The sequence below is a fragment of the Equus quagga genome, chromosome 1, assembly GCF_021613505.1.
Source record: "Equus quagga isolate Etosha38 chromosome 1, UCLA_HA_Equagga_1.0, whole genome shotgun sequence".
NCBI classification, from domain to species: domain Eukaryota; kingdom Metazoa; phylum Chordata; class Mammalia; order Perissodactyla; family Equidae; genus Equus; species Equus quagga.
In genome coordinates this window covers 38,369,144-38,385,403 of record NC_060267.1, presented here as the reverse complement: position 1 = coordinate 38,385,403, position 16,260 = coordinate 38,369,144, and the positions used below count along the sequence as shown (strand labels likewise).

The following is a 16,260-nucleotide window of genomic DNA, read 5'->3' as shown; positions in this document are numbered from 1 at the left end:
TTTTATTTTGTATCTAGTCATGGTTCTCCTTCGGCTTTCATCCCTTCTGTAATAGCTATGGTGAATTTTTTTGTCCCAAGTCCCCAAAAAGGTGTTAATTTTTATGTTAACAAGCAAACAAAAATAAAGGAGACTATAGCACAGGGAAAAATATATAAACAAGAAAGGAAAATATTCTACCTACAGAAACATACTCTCAACTATCTGCATTTCTTATGCTATTATTAAAATGTCTCTGCTTGGATAGAACCGTTTTGTTTCCGTGCTGGCTTCTCCTGTGAACTTTTTAAATTCGGTGTTGGCAGCAGTTTTGTTTTCCTTGGAACTAAGTACTGTGTAACATACTGTTAGCTGAAGGCTGTGATGTAGAAATTTATTATTAAAAATAAAAGAGAAAGAGAAGAATTTATTCCATAAGGATGAAAATGACTTAGTGTCAAGGAAGTTCGGATTTTCAAAATGCTTTATATGACAGATTGTCTTTCTTTTCAAGGAAGTATACTTTATTTCCTAGGAATAAATTTAAGGTCTTCATTTTGCCTTTTCTGATTAATGGGAGCTGAGAAAGGAGGAAAGATATTAATTCTTTAGAGAATTCCTTCATCCGATGGATAGATTTTGTTTGCCATGTGTAGGCATAAACTTGGTGACCTATATATTCCAAAACCTTTTGGTAAGATGCTTATTAAAATTTTACTACCCAGGAGAGTAATACAGTTAAATAGGCAAGAGGATATTTTTTAATAGATGGTAAGAGGCATTTTTTTCTTTCTGAATTAAGCAGCCCTGAATTCTTTATCAGACAGAATATATTTGAATTTCCTGTTTTATTCATTTTCCTAGTCTTAATCTCAATCTCTCTGTTTTAGATTTCTACAATGTTTATATAACTAATCGTAAGATCATAAGCATTCCTTCTCCAATAAGAGTATCATATCGTGTTAATAAACTTTGTCGTCTCTTTTTCTTGAATTGCCTAGGTATCGTGTTGCTGTTCATTTATCTTGAAAGTTTAGTCCAGATGAATTCAAAGCAAAAAGAAAAACATACTTCCACAATTTCTACTTCTGTTCCTCATTGTCCATGACCCATTTCTGTCTTTTATCTAATCCCATGATAATATCAAATGACTACTTTGGTCATCTACTTAACACTAATCCTACCTGTTTGATTCAAAGGATGTTTTGACTTTCTCATGGATATAACATCAACATCAGTTTGCACCTACTTCTGAGACTCATTGACTTCATTGTGCAAGTTCTCCTCCTTACTATTTATTATAACTGACTACATTTCTTTTTCATTTGTCCTAATCATTAGTCAAGAGAGTGGGGCTGGGGAGGTATCTATGCCCTTCCTAAAATATTTAGCCCTATGGTTCTGGTTTAGCAGGAATACGTACCAGTGGCCAAATGTTTCACTTTAATTTAAATAATCTGTAATATTAAGTGTCAGGCTGTTTATTACACCATGGATAGTTTTTTAAAAAGGACACTGAAACCATTGTCCTTATTTTACTCTTTGGTTCATGCTCTGAGGACAATGCTCTATGACAGGAAAATAAATTCTATGTACAATTAGGATAAAAATTTATATGCTATCATGTGCTAATATGAAGCTTATCCTCACTCGCTCCTTCCCCCACCCCCCATCCGTGCTAGGTATGCTATAATCATGGAGAGGAGTAGCACACTATTCAGCTGCCATCACCAGCTCTTTCTCTGCATTTAAAAAACAAATTACAGAAAATACTATAACAAACCCCATATAATCAACACTGAAATAATTAATGTTAACTATTGGCTCAGATTATTTTAATTAAAAATAGATTTTTTTTTTTTTTGAGGAAGATTAGCCCTGAGCTAACATCTGCCAGCAATCCTCCTCTTTTTGCTCAGGAAGATTGGCCCTAAGCTAACAGCCATGCCCATCTTCCTCTACTTTATATGTGGGACGCCTGCCACAGCATGGCTTGACAAGCGGTGGGTAGATCTGCACGAGGGATCCGAACTGGCGAGCCCTGGGCCACTGAAGCTGAATGTGTGAGTTTAACTGTTGCGCCATTGGGCAGCCCCTTAAAAATAGATTTTTAATGATAAAGCCCTTGTATGATTTCCTCAAGTCCAAAGGGAAAACAATCTTGTAGATTTCCTTTGACTCTTTCCCTATTGAATAGGGAGCATTCCGGTATCTCATTTAATTATTTCAAAGTTTATAGCATGTAGATTTCTATAACCTTTCATTAGTTTGATGAAAATAGTAATAGTATCATTTAAAACTATTACCACATGCTTGGTCAACTAAGACTTTCAAATATATTATATTAACATATAATATACATATATAATAATAGAATAGAAGAGAATTCTCTTACCCTAAATCTCTTTCATTAGTCTATTTTATAATGCTAGGAAATAACTCTCTCTGATTCATAACACAGTTGGCAAATTTGGCTATTTTATGCTTCAAAATAAAACTTCGAATGTAAAGAGTGAACTTTTGGAGGTTTATCTTGTAAGTTCTGGTTTGTAAATTATCAAATTTATCATTTCTTCTGTACTAAGTGATGACCCAAATGAGTCTACATTTTGAATTTTTTTTTCTTTGACTAACAATCTTCATTTTTAAGATAGTTAAAGGCAGAAGGCAGTGAATTCCATGCTTTTCTTATCTTAGTTCTGATCCTGGAGAAATGTTACCTTCTTGACTTACTACCTGTCATCATCAAATATTCTCTTTTAAATTAATGTCTTATGGAGTACGCTCATGTTTGTGATTTATTTACCTCTTTTATTGTGATACTCGTGCATAGTAGAATTTACCAAGTTATCCTGTTAGTTTAAACTCATTACTAAGAGGATAGTAGTCATAACAACCTTTTATAAAGTGTTCCTTTCAGAAGATTAAGATAAAACAGTAAAGGAAAGGAGAAGGTAAGCCTTCTGCTTAAAAATTGCTTTTCTCAAACAGCCTAGTACTTGGATTTATCATCTCTTTAAAGTTACCAAAACAAGCATCTCATCTTCCTATTATTAATGAAAGATACTCCCAAGGTCTCAATAAGGCAGATGATTGAAATGTGTCAAGAATTGTTTTTGATAGTTCTAATGAACAACTAATTAAATGTTCTTAATTTATATATTTCTAAATTGGACTATTTATTTCATTAGTTGATTAGCATTTGTTAACCTTATTATGACCAACTTTAAATTAGTATTAATGAATATTTGCTAGCAGATGCAATGGCAATAGATCCAAAAATTAAAAAAAGTTGAAGCATTAAGGAAATATCAACTATGTAAGCATTAAGTTTTATATAATGATTATCTGGGCTAATTTACCCAAAATTGTGTGTTAGCCAAACTATAATGAAATCATTGCAGTAATTCCAAGGATTATAATAATCAACTGTCTTATTAAAAATGAATAATTTAAAATTACTCTGTTATATTTTCACTTATTATACCATGAGAATTTCCAGTGTAATTTTTAAAAAGGCCCTGAAAACCAAATTTTAATTGCTATATCATATTCTTTTCTATGCTATAGTTTATTGGATAGTTCCCCCTTTGGTGGATAACACACTGATTAGCATATTGTAATTACTAGATTTTACATTTTTATTTACTGGTTCAAAGAGTTTGAATTTTTGAGTATGTAATATGTATTAAAATTCATATATATAGTGTAGTGTGTGTATTTATAAGTATGCGTGTATATATATATATTTGTTATATACTAGCAATGTATATATCTGAAATTATCTCCCTAAATCCTCACCAAATATTCAGTCTTATCAATTTGCTAATTTAATAGGCAACAGTGGTTTCTTGTTATTGTTTTTACTGAATTTCTTTTACTTCCAATAACATTTTTTCCCATAAATCTATTGACTATTGATACTTTTTCTGTAAATTGTCCTTATGCTTTCCTTCAGTCATTTACTAGGGTTATGTTTCTTTCAATTTGTAGAGCTCTTAGTGTACTTAAGAAATTATTCTTTACCTACATTTACTGTAGATATTTTGCCAGTGTAACGTTTGTGCAGACATTTGAAGATTTTATGTAGCTGGATCCATTGATCCTCCATTGTTGTTTTTTCTAAGTTGGAAAATCTTTTTACGTTCCAAGGTAGTCTAAATATTTGCTTGGATTTTATTCTCTTTCATACATAATTTCATTTTTTAAAAATTTAAGTATTTTTATCTATCTTATATTTGTGTTAATTATAAGGTTCAGCTCTAATGTTTTTTACAAAGAATCTATTTCTCTTTTTTTTCCTTGTTGAGTAATTCACCAAATATGTCAATTTCTGTATTTTCTTTTCCATATTTTGTTCTACATGTACTTGAGTTTATTTCAAAACTGTCCACTACATCTCATTCACTTATATTTTGAGTCTTAAATCATGATCCCATAATTTGGGTTAAATTTTATAATATATTTTAATAACCATAAGGGTATTTTCATTTCTTCCAGTATTTTCCGATTCTTATAAATTTATTCTCTCATAAAATTTAGGTTCTTGTTTTTTCAATTTCTTTAAAAAAATACTAACAACTTTTGATTGAAGTTGAGTTAAACCTGTAAATGTGTTTGGGTAGAATTGAACAGTTAATAATTTTATAGAATTCAGTCGTCTTAACCAGGAGCATTGTATGTCCGTCAGTAAAGTTTTATCTTTTTCTGTATGTGATATCAAACATTTCTTGATAATGTTCAAAAGTATATTACTTTTTTGTAGCTATGGTGAACGGTTTGTTTTTTTGTTATATATACTAAGGAGTCATTGTTGTATAGAAAACTGAAAATGAATATATATATGTTGTATTGTCTGTCTTGTTAGTATGCTAGCTGATTAGTGATAAGGAGTTCTTACATTGGTTCACATGGGTAGTGCACATACTGGACAGATGAATGGAATTTTATTCCTCTCAGTTGATATCCTGTATTTTCTCAATGTTGTTCTAGATAAATGTTACTTTCAATAAATAAATATCATACTTTGTAAGCAAAGTAGCTTAGGGCTGTTACAAATATGGGAATAACTTGATAATGTTTTGCAGTCTGTTTTTTATGAAAATCTGCATTTTGTGACTTTGGGGGCACATTCCACATTAAATAATTTTGCTCCTTAGAACTCTCATATTTTTGTGATAGTATCAAAACAGAATTAAAAATGATTGAAATATTTTGACTTTCTGGTTCTTATTGTTCGTGATAGGAGATTAAGCTACACTAATGAATTTCTTCAGCTTATTTTCTTAATAAGCTAGAAGCTTAATGGTATGCAAATAAAGCTTAACATGGTTTAACACGTATCTAGGATGTTCCTGACAGAGATCTATAAAGCTACACATTAGCAGACTCTTTTTGTCACACAGTGATATTAAAATATCTTCAAAACAACTAAGCAGTTGAAATATTAACTATCAAACCAGAAGTTTATTACTTCAGAAATGTCAATTTATTCATGATAGCTATTTAATACCTTACTGTTAAAACATAGGTTTCACAAGCCTAATTATTATTTAAAAGAAAGAGTAAAAATATTTGCCATGTAAAATAAGTATCTTTTAATTTAATGTAATTATTATATTATCTTACAGCTCATGGGGCATTCAGAATGGGACCACAAACGGGGGCCAAGAGGATCACAGGTAAGTTTCTTTTCCTTTCCTCTTTTGTATTTTGTTTCTTAACACTTTGAGCCATGAGTTTTCTAAAATTCAAGAAATAATAAGAAGTAGAGAGAGGAAGAGGCAAAATAATCATGCCATTTGTTTTTATTTAAGTTCACTGTAATTAAAGTCTGCTTTCAAATCCCAAAGGCAGATGCCAGTATATTCCTCCTAAGAGCTTTCTGGTATCCCAGATTGCTTGTGTTTATATGAAAGTAGATTTTATATTCATCTTGTCTCTGCAGAATACATTTTGATCAGCAACCCACTCTCTTGATTTTATTCAATTCCTTTGATAATTTTTCTATGTATTTTCTTCTTTTCTCTATCTTCCTGTTTCTGGTTAAATATTTTGAAATATAATCAGACTAAACCCTGAACTAATTACAGATTTTGTCTCTAAATTAACTCTCTTCGTCTTAGGGAAATAGAAAGATGAAAGGACCTATTATTTTTGAAGAGAAACAAATTCTAAACCTTTCTATATTACCAGGCTGTTTTCATTGTCTTACTTTATGTCTTAGGCAAGGAGAAAAGCTTCCATGACGCATTTATGCCTTTTAATGACCTAATTAGACAATGTGGACTTGTTTTGCTTCCATAATTACTTTGCCTGACAGAATAAAGGCTGACTTTTACACTAACAAAATTCTCTCTCCTCCTAGGTTATGTTGTGAAGAAATACAAAAATCGTTTATCTCGTAACAGCCTGTGTTTACCTGACTGTAAACATGCCAAATAGAAATTAAGTGGGTGGAACATTTTTACCTCTGCTGCTCATATTTTCTATTTGCCACTAAAAAACATGGTTAAAAGAAAGGGAGTTGAATGTGCGGTACAGTCGATGAAAGTTCCTTGTGGAATGTGAGGTTCTCCCAAGTGTTTTACAAAGCTGACGTGGACTTGTACTGTCATTAAGTTTGCATGGATGACTTTAATTTAGGTCACTTGGAAAACACAACCAAGTCAGTCAGTTGTTTTTACTTGAGATTTTAATAGCTGGGGTTTGATTTTTGTCCTTTATCAATTGGATTAGTAAATAATATAAACCTGTCCAATTTAAATTAGGACTATCCAAAAGAATTTATGTCTTGTTTTCCCTCACTCTCACTTCTGCTTCTCCATTTTCTCTGGCAATTCTCCCTCTGTACACATCTGTAATGTTTTACATCAGAATTCGCTGCAAGGTCAGTAATGGAATGATGAAATTAACATATGGTCAATTCTTTGTGCTTCTACACTAATGAAAAGTAAAGATGAGCACAAGTAAGAAGCTCCATGTTTCTGATGATTGCCACCAAAGACATTTTGATATTCAAAATATGCCAAGCAACTTGATGAGGACGTGTCCCTTCAAAGTAATATGGTGTTATATAAAAAAAATTTTGTTTAAAATATGTATTATTTACTCCCCATGTGACCTATTTGGATATAATTTAGCTTCAGGTTTGGATTGAAAATAAATATCATAAAAGCACAACATTGTTTGTGTTAACTTTAAACATAAAAAACCCAGAATGAAAATTTTTTAAAATTCCAGATAATGCATATAGCTAGAAAACTTCAGAATTTCACATACACACACAAAATATTTTCATCAATAAAGTCTGATTGTATTTGAAAGCTTGAGATGGTTCTGAAAAGCAATGGCATGAGAACGTTCTTGCATAAATTACCATTATCAGCATCATTGTCTTTCTTGGACCTCTCAACTAGCTAAATAAGTGTTCTAAATGTAGTACACCTTTGTCTCACTTTGATTCCTCAGTTCAGATAAAAATTTGCCAAGGTAAAAAGCAACAACACACACCAAAAAATAAAAACAATGACAACCACAACAAATATGTTATTCTTTAGAAATCGGATAAACAAATTAAATATTAAGTAATAATCTCTTAATCTAATTCTAATTCTCCACTGAGGGGAGAAAAAGATGCTGTATTTATGTTTTAGATCATTGATCCCTTCTTATTTTGCTATTATTTCCTTGAAAAATATGTCTAAAGCCTTTTAGCCATTTGAAAGGACTCTCAGACAGACTCTATTGGAACACAGATCTCTTAATATTTTACTAATCCTCCAAGGCCTCACTCATATTGCATCTCAGTTTAATTGAAGCCAGGTTTTTAAGGACTTACTATGAGTAGAGCACTGTGGTAGGTCTAACTCTGAAGAAAAACTGAATGATAAAGTTAGCGCGTTCCAAGAGTTCTCAAGTTATGGTTGGAACTAGAGCAGTGCTTGAATAGGTGATTTGCGTATAAGCAGATGGGAAGTGTAAAAATAAATCTATAAACAAAGTGTGATAGGAGTTGAGGTAGGACAGAATATTTATTTATTCCTAGTAGAACTGGGAAATATTTCTTGGAGTTGATGATATCTGAGGTGAGCCTTCAAGATTGAGTAGGGTTTCAGAAGTGCGGAGAGAGAAAGGGAAAAGCTTGAATAAAAGTCTGAACTGGCAGAGTGTGGGACATGCTTGGATATGTGTGAATTTTCCTTATAACTGCTTTGCAAACACTTATTGGCTAGGGACTCTTGCAGAAACTACTGTGAAGGAAGGATCCAGGGAATGTCATACGTTGTTGATTAGATATGAAAAGGAAGTAAAGAGGGTCAGGAGTTTGAAATCCAGTACTTGAAGAATTCATGCCATTAACACAGATCAGTTTACAGGGACGATGATGAGTTTAATGTTAGGAGTGTTAAGTGAGAAGTGAAGATAGCAATCCCAAAAGGGAATTTCAGACAAATGCTTGAGGTACTGTGCTGGTGCTCTGTTGCCAGATTAAAACAGAAGATGTCAATTTGAGAATGCTAATCATACATGTGATAATTGACCTACATCAGGAGATAGATCCCAGAAGAATATTAAAAGAGAAAAACAGAAGAAAGGGTGATTCTTGGGGAAGGCTCACTGTAAGGGCTGGGAGGAGTCTGGGAGAGAATTAAAACATGCACACGGTCTCACTGGAGACCAGCTGAAGGAGAAGTCATTGAGAATTGAAAGTAGTGTACTATCAAGTTACACCAAGAACAGGGCTGAGACCACAAACTAAAGTTCAGGAAAGCAAAAAACATGGAAAATGCCTTTGGATTTAGTGATTAGCAGGCATTAGTGAACTTTGAGAATGCAGTTTTGATCAAGAAGTGGTGGAAAGCAGAATAGAGAAATTAAGAAGAGAATAGTGTAAGACAGTAGAAGACTCTCTCGGAAGAGTTTTGTTTTAAAGGAAAGGTAGGATTAAGAAAGAGATGGCAGCAGAAGGGACTGACATTTCTTTTTATGCAAAGGTGAGATGTGTGCCAATAATTATTAATAGCAAAGAAAAAGAATCAGTGTAGTGAAGAAAACACTGAAAATTCTCAATGGCGACCTGTTTAAGAATTGAGAAAATAGTGTGGTTTAGGGAAGGAGAGATATTTTCTTCCAGAGCAGCCCTTTTGGTACCTGTTTGTGTGTTTTTCTCACGCTCCATCAGTCCCCACTCCAAACCCCGCCATTGACCCTAATTCAGGAAAACAGCTCATGTTCTCAAATGCACTACTGGACAAATCCATCAAAAAGCACGAATGAAGAAGCTTTGGAAAGAAAGCAGAGACATCTATACCAGAACAAGAGAAAAGAAATAGGGATAAATAGCATAACATGAAAGAAATACTATGAGCCTAATGACTTCAGTTACCTTGATAGAAAGGAGGCATAAACTTGAGGATGTGATAGGTGGAAATCTTCAACAGTGGAAACTATATGGAGTAACTGTTTTTCCGATAGCTAAAAAAAGGGACTGGCTTGGTGTCTGAGAATCAAGAAATGCCTAGTTAGAAGGCTGAGCCTGCCGCAGCTGTCACTGAGTAGCCTGCAAGACAAATTTCATTTTACTTTGATTCAAAAAACACCAATATATGCCAGGCACTTTTTTAGCCTTTTAGGAGTCAAAAATGAACTGAACAACTTTGGCCTTCAAGAAGCATATAGTTTTATTTCAAGTCAGCTTTAGCTCAGAGGATAAAAAATAATCAGCTTGTAATGAGGGCATTAATTATTATCAGGATAGAGTTAAGCTTCTCCTGGTTTTCCCCCATGTGCTTACCTTACCAAATAAGAGATTTTCTCAAATTTGATGTAGTCCTCCAAAATTATATGTGCATTATTATAGATAAGAAGATGTACCTTTCATATAAAATACTTATTATATAGGAAAGTGCTTATCTTGCTTCAAGTAAATTCCAACACTTTATTGCATATGACTCTTCAGGCTCAGCAAGAATTTAATTCAAATTGATTTATTTACTCTGTTCTCAATAATTCTCTGACATAATTTGTCATCTCACTCACAGCTTTCTGGATGATCTTCCTCTTCTTCTTTTTTTTTTTTTTAAATATGTGCTCTCAAATAATAGATCATCCAAATTAGGGAAGATGCTCACCGATAAATAATCTTCCAGCAGCATACAAAGCTCTTTCCTCTGGCAGCATTCCCAGTAATACCAAATGAAGTCAGGGGATGAAACTCTCAGAAGGCAATTCTTTTTTTTTTTCTTTTCCTTTAAATTCTTGAAGAAAAGTTTTCCAGTGGGAAGTTAAGAGAGGCAATATAAAATTGCTCTCCTTTGAAAAGCTTAAAGGTGGCAGGAGGGGATTCCAAGGAACCAATAATTTAATTTTCACTTAGTTGAGGGTCCTTGTGGGAAAAGATTAGGTCAATTTGTGAATTTGTGAACTTCCCAACATTTTAATGTAGTAGGCACCAGCAGACCCTTATTTATCAATAGTTAGAGACTAGGAAGTTCTTTAGTCATTTGGCGCATTCTTATTGACTTACTGACTACTAGCCAGGTTTTATCCACTGGACTTGGAACCACTTATTGAAGAAACAGCTTTTTGTGTGATCTATCTTAGTTTTCAAATGATTGGAGTATTTTTTTAGACAATGAAATTCTGGTTAGTATATTCCTAAATAATTGAAGTATTATACGTGCAAGCAAGAAAATAACTGAATATTCTGGTAGGAAAAAAAAAGTTATTAGGTGCATGAGGCTATCAGCATACTTGAAAATGATCTGTGTCCTGCTGAGTAGCATGGCTTTAATTGTCTACCACCTACTGGAATCTCCAAACTTTAAAACTTCTAGAATACGAAGCATCTGCCTAGATGAGTTAGCTTTTGCAATGCTATTTTACGTCTGAAGGATGAATTTCGATAAATTATTGTACTTCAGTATCTTGCCTACTTGAGTACTCAAGAGAATGGGTCTGTTAATAATAGCTCCTGAAATTGATGAACCTAAGGATTTGCCTCCTAGTGGTCTAATTTTGTGACAGATCAGTTCTTTTCTGTGTTAAGTATTTTTTTTTTTATAAGATGAGGTTGAAGAATAATTTACATGCCTTGCCGACTTACCTGGAACAATACCATATAAATTTATTAAAGTTAACTCCATTTAACACATTTTGTGGACCACCGTCCAGACTTCCCAGGAATTTATTTCAAGGGATTAATGTGAGCAAATTGGGAGTCCATTATTACATTTCCCAAATGCCTGATGTGTTACCAAGGAGTAATTCATGCCCTAGATGAACCTGGCTGCCTGTGTTACTTTTTCTGCAAACATAGTGTTTTTTACCTTCACTTCCTTCTCTTTTTTCTCTTTTCCACATATTAATCTAACAACTGTTACCACTGGTTTGGAACTCATTCCAATAATAATTTCATTTTTTGGCAACTCTCCATGGAAGGTGTTTTTCTTTTTTTGGTTCATGTGTTGTGCAGTTTGTCTGAATTTTGTTTATATGGACAGGGGCCACACATCAAATATTTGCCTGGGCCCTACACATCTTAGGAGTGGCTTTGTCATCATACGACAGTGACACGAAAGGTCCTGCTTGTTTAATACTTATTGAATGATGTTCTTATCTTGAAGACTGTGGACATCATTCATATGACACGTGCACTGCCTTACACTTGTTTTTGTTAAATCAGAAGCTTCTCGTATGTTATGTGAAATAAAACAAAGATGGATATTTCATACCCATCTTCTCCATTAAATCCTCCTCTAGGTGTTTCAAATTTTACCAATTAAATCTACACTGTTGAACAATCTTTTTTACCCTCCCACTGATTCTGTGAAATTACTTTTATCCAGTTATAGTGTTATGTCTTTAATTTGCAGAGAAAAACTTTATAAGACACAGTCTTAGAAATTTTGTCCTGGTAGAGATATTTTTGAAAACGTCCACAACAGTGTCAAGAGGATGCGGAGACATCTATCTCCGTTTGTCTTGGTTCAGAGGAGGGAAATGGTGTTTCTCTTTAACAACTGAACTCAGTGGTTTATTACTTCTCCAGCATCTCTGGTCTCTCCCCAGTAGATGCCAGTGGCAAACTCCCCATCCTCCAGTTGTGATAATGAAAAATGTCTCCAGACGTTGTCAAGTGTCCCCTGGGAAGCAAAATTGCTTCTGGTTGAAAACCACTGAGATTATAGCATAATCTCTTTGCCATGCATTTAGAACATAATAAATATTTACTGATTAATTTTGACACTTCATGTAGGAAAATGGGAAAACGCTTCTGCAAGCATATATGCTTTGGGGTTTTCAAATTCCATCTTTAAGTGTACCGAACAGCAATTTTAAAGAGCATATTCAATTCATTGTGAGGTAGTTTACTCACAGTGGAATCATGTCCTAGAAAACTAAAGAGGAAAAAAAAATGCACCCTTTCTACACTGAAGCATTCCAGTGATTGAGAGAGACAGCCTGAAAGAGAATGTGGCTCTGTCCATACAGTGGTTGCACGGAACATATGTTTCTGGTGACCTGATGGATGACCTTGAGTAAGTTACTCTTTGTTAAAGGCCCTGGTCTCTCTAAGAGGCCATCAATGAACAGGAATCAAACAAGTCCACAGAAATAAAAGGATAGGGAAAATTGCTGCTGGCATTTATGCTTCCCCTCATGTGTATAGATTAGCAGGCATGTTGTTTAATACTTATTGAATGACCCTCTTATCTCGGAACTGGGAACATCATTCACATGACACGGGCACTGCCTTATGATTGTTTTTGCCACATCAGAACCTGCTGGTATATTATATGAAACAAAACAAAGAAATGAAATAAGCAGCTATAGATGACAGGTGTTTATCTGCAGGAGCTCTAAATAGCTTAAGTAATAGTCAAATTTACTAAGTTTACATAAGCGTACGTTAAAAGGAGTAACGGGCCGGCCTCATGGCCAAGTGGTTAAAGTTCTGTGCACTCTGCTTTGGTGGCCCGGGTTCATGGGTTCAGATCCCAGGCGTGGACCTACGCCACTCATCAAACTATGCTGTAGCGGCGGCCCACATACAAAATAGAGGAAGATTGGCACAGATGTTAGCTCAGGTCTAATCTTCCTCAAGCAAAAAAGAGGAAGGTTGGCAATGGATGTTAGCTCAGTGACAAGTCATGCTCACCAAGAAAAAAGGAAGAAAGAAAGAAAAAGAATAATAATACCTAACACTTTAAGGCACAGACAAGTTCTGACCACTCTTGTCTTTGCAGCTTTTTTTATGTTCCTTGTTTTTTAGATATCTCAGTATATCAAATTAATTAAGAAAATTAATTAATGCAAGTATTTTGCATTTACATTCCTATAAAGTAAATGTAAACATTCTGGAAACAAATCTTGCAGCTCTAAAGTATTGCCTTCGACTTGCTAGAGTAACAGAAGGAAAATATGCCAGCTTGGGAATTCTTAATTTTATCCTTGAATTGCAATATCTGACAAAGGGAAATCATTTTTATTGCATGCTGGGTGGTTTTATGCAATCTCTGGCATAAAGTAACATCTTGTTCTTCGTTAGTTGTGAAAACATACTCTAAAAGGGAAGTTTTGGGGGTGGATTTTAAAATTTTTACTCTAGAGATAAAACTGATGAAAAAAGATTGTGCTGAGGGGCTGGCTCAGTGGTGCAGAGCTTAAGTTCCCACATTCCACTTCAGTGGCCTGGAGTTCACTGGTTCAGATCCTGGGTGCAGACCTGCATGCCGCTTGTCAAGCCATGCTGTGGCAGGTGTCCCACATATAAAGTAGAGGAAGATGGTCACAGATGTTAGCTCAGGACCAGTCTTCCTCAGCAAAAAAAAAGAGGAGGATTGACAGCAGATGTTAGCTCATGGCTAATCTTCCTGAAAAAAAAACAAAAAAAAGACTGTGCTGAATATCATTAGATTTTCATAAGAGACAAAAATCTAAGACTGAGAGCTAATGACTAGAACAAACCATCATACAGAGCAATAGGTGCAAGTGAGGTGAGCTGAAGGAGGTCATGTGGCAGTTGGAAGGCCAGTTAACTAGAAGGGTGAATTAAGGCAAAGGAAATAATAAATGGTTGTGGGAACACCAAGGTGCAGGTTTCTGATACCTTCTTGGTACAACTTATAAAAATTTGGGGAGAATAAGTGTTTTTATTTAATTTATTAGTAATGCATATCCAGGTTATATGTAAAAGTGTGTATTTCTAATACATAACATTATTTATAGTCTAGAAATTTTTTGTTACTTCCATTTTAGGGGACAAACTAAAAGGTTATTTAACAGCATTCCCCACATGATTTTTTATTGTCATCCAAACTACTGATTTTTTACAAAATTTTGCATTGGAGAATGAAGATTTCTGGGCAGTTCTGTTCTCAGCATTAAATGTCCCATTGTGTGTAGAATGCAGCCATTGTGTAAAATTAAGTAAACCCAAGGAGCTGGTGCTAATAATTCAAAAGCAAAATCCTGGAAAAACATTAGAGATATCAGTGAACTGAAATTATCTTGAAAGTCACCAAAATGAAGCTTCTTGTCAGGTTTGATTTTCCAGATCTTAGGGGGTTTTTTGTTTTTTTGTTTTTGTGGTAATGTCTTATGCAATGACCAAGTCCTGGAAAACTGAGTGTTATAAGTTAAAGCGTGTTCTTATTGGAAATCCGCAGGCTATGAAACTTGAATCAAAATAGCTTGCTTGCTGGATGCTGTGGCCCTTTGGTTACATACTGCTGGGTGACAGTTTCACACTTGGATCTCTACAACTATTTGCATCTTAGAATTTTCTTTTCAAATCCTTTTAACCCCAAGCCTACAGAAAGTTGTTCACACAGCATCAGGGATGCACACTTAAGAGCAATTAAAAAAAAAAAGGTTTGGGAGAAAAAAACTCTCAGAAGGAGATTGTGGGTGAGACAAACAGATGGAGCAGAAATTTCAAAAGTAAACCAATGTGATCAGTCAGGAATAGAGAGAAGTGCAAACAGATGTAAAAGCTTTAGTTCTCAAAGATTGGAGCAGAGGGATGGAAAGAAGTTATCTATCAAAGATGAGGCAGAAGAGACCCAAGGGAAAAGGATTAGTAAATAGAGAAAAGATCACTTCATGAAGCAAGATAAGGACATGACCATCGTACCCATGAGACGATTAGAAACCTATGTAAAAGCTGTTGATTCTGGGCATTACGGTTTGGGGGTTTGGCATGTTTTAACCCAGTTTTACTGCTTGTTTTCCCTAGTTAGAATTAGGGTGACTTGCTGCCATAACTTGTTGACAATTCTCCTCTGGTACTTCAAAAATGTGGCAGTATGACGCATGTTTATTGTATTTTTAGGCCTTTGTATGATTTTTCAAAAATATTTCAATGCACTAAGTAAGTTTGTAAAATCTAATCCTAGAACAATTTTGTCTTCTTCTTGATGTATAAAAATACCAGGACTTTAAATAAGTTTCACTAAATAGTATAATTCCAGCGATCAGGTTTATTTTATGCTGATTATGGCAACCTAACACATGGTAGATTTTTAGTAAATATTTCTAAAATAACTGAAAACATGCTCAAATTTATGAACTTAGAGTTTAATTTATTCAAATAAGTTTTGCTGAACCAGTGTGTCTTGAAGAAATTACATTAATCCATAATAAAATATAGCAACCCCCTAGGATGTAGTGAAATTATTTCTAATGCATGATTAATAAGGCTAAAAATTTATTCTTTTGTTTATTTATGCTATTCCTCTGCTTTTGCATACAGGTAGGTTGAGATCCCCTCATTTTAATATCTGTGATGCTGTATTGTAGGGTGGCATTTTATTACTTGAACTGTAAACTGACTTTATGATATGAGGAAAATTGGTCATGTTGGTATTAAGGAGAAGACAAAATTTAAATACACACTTTTGCGTATCGGAAGAAGTGTTCTCATTCTCAAGGCCAGTTTGGCTCCTTCCTCCTCCTCCCTTTTCCCTTTGCTCCCATGACATGGACTTTTTAAGTGCAAGAGTGATTGTGTCTCAGGCAGCACAGAGATTTGAAATTTACATAAGGACTTTAATAGAAACTCATGACACATGATATGACCGGGCTTTTCACTATTTTTTGCCATTTTTGTTTGGCTTAAAACCAATGGAACAAACTGAACTTGGCATTGCTATTTTGGTTCAAAACGAAGAAAAATATATAATTTTACTATTTCTTATGTTTTGGTCTTGGCACTGTGGCTTTTGTTTATGGAAAAAGACAGGAGAGGAAAAGGCATTATTTTAACTTCACATGATA

General features: G+C 34.2%; 1 protein-coding gene across 1 annotated transcript in view; it reads left to right on the top strand.

Moving 5' to 3' along the window:
• PDE3A (phosphodiesterase 3A) overlaps positions 1 to 16,260 on the top strand; it is a 284,159-nt gene that overhangs the window by 169,031 nt on the left and 98,868 nt on the right. The window contains exon 2 of the mRNA XM_046683775.1: positions 5,610 to 5,660. Within this exon, the coding sequence (XP_046539731.1) occupies positions 5,610 to 5,660 (51 nt within the window). The remainder of the gene's footprint in view (positions 1 to 5,609; positions 5,661 to 16,260) is intronic.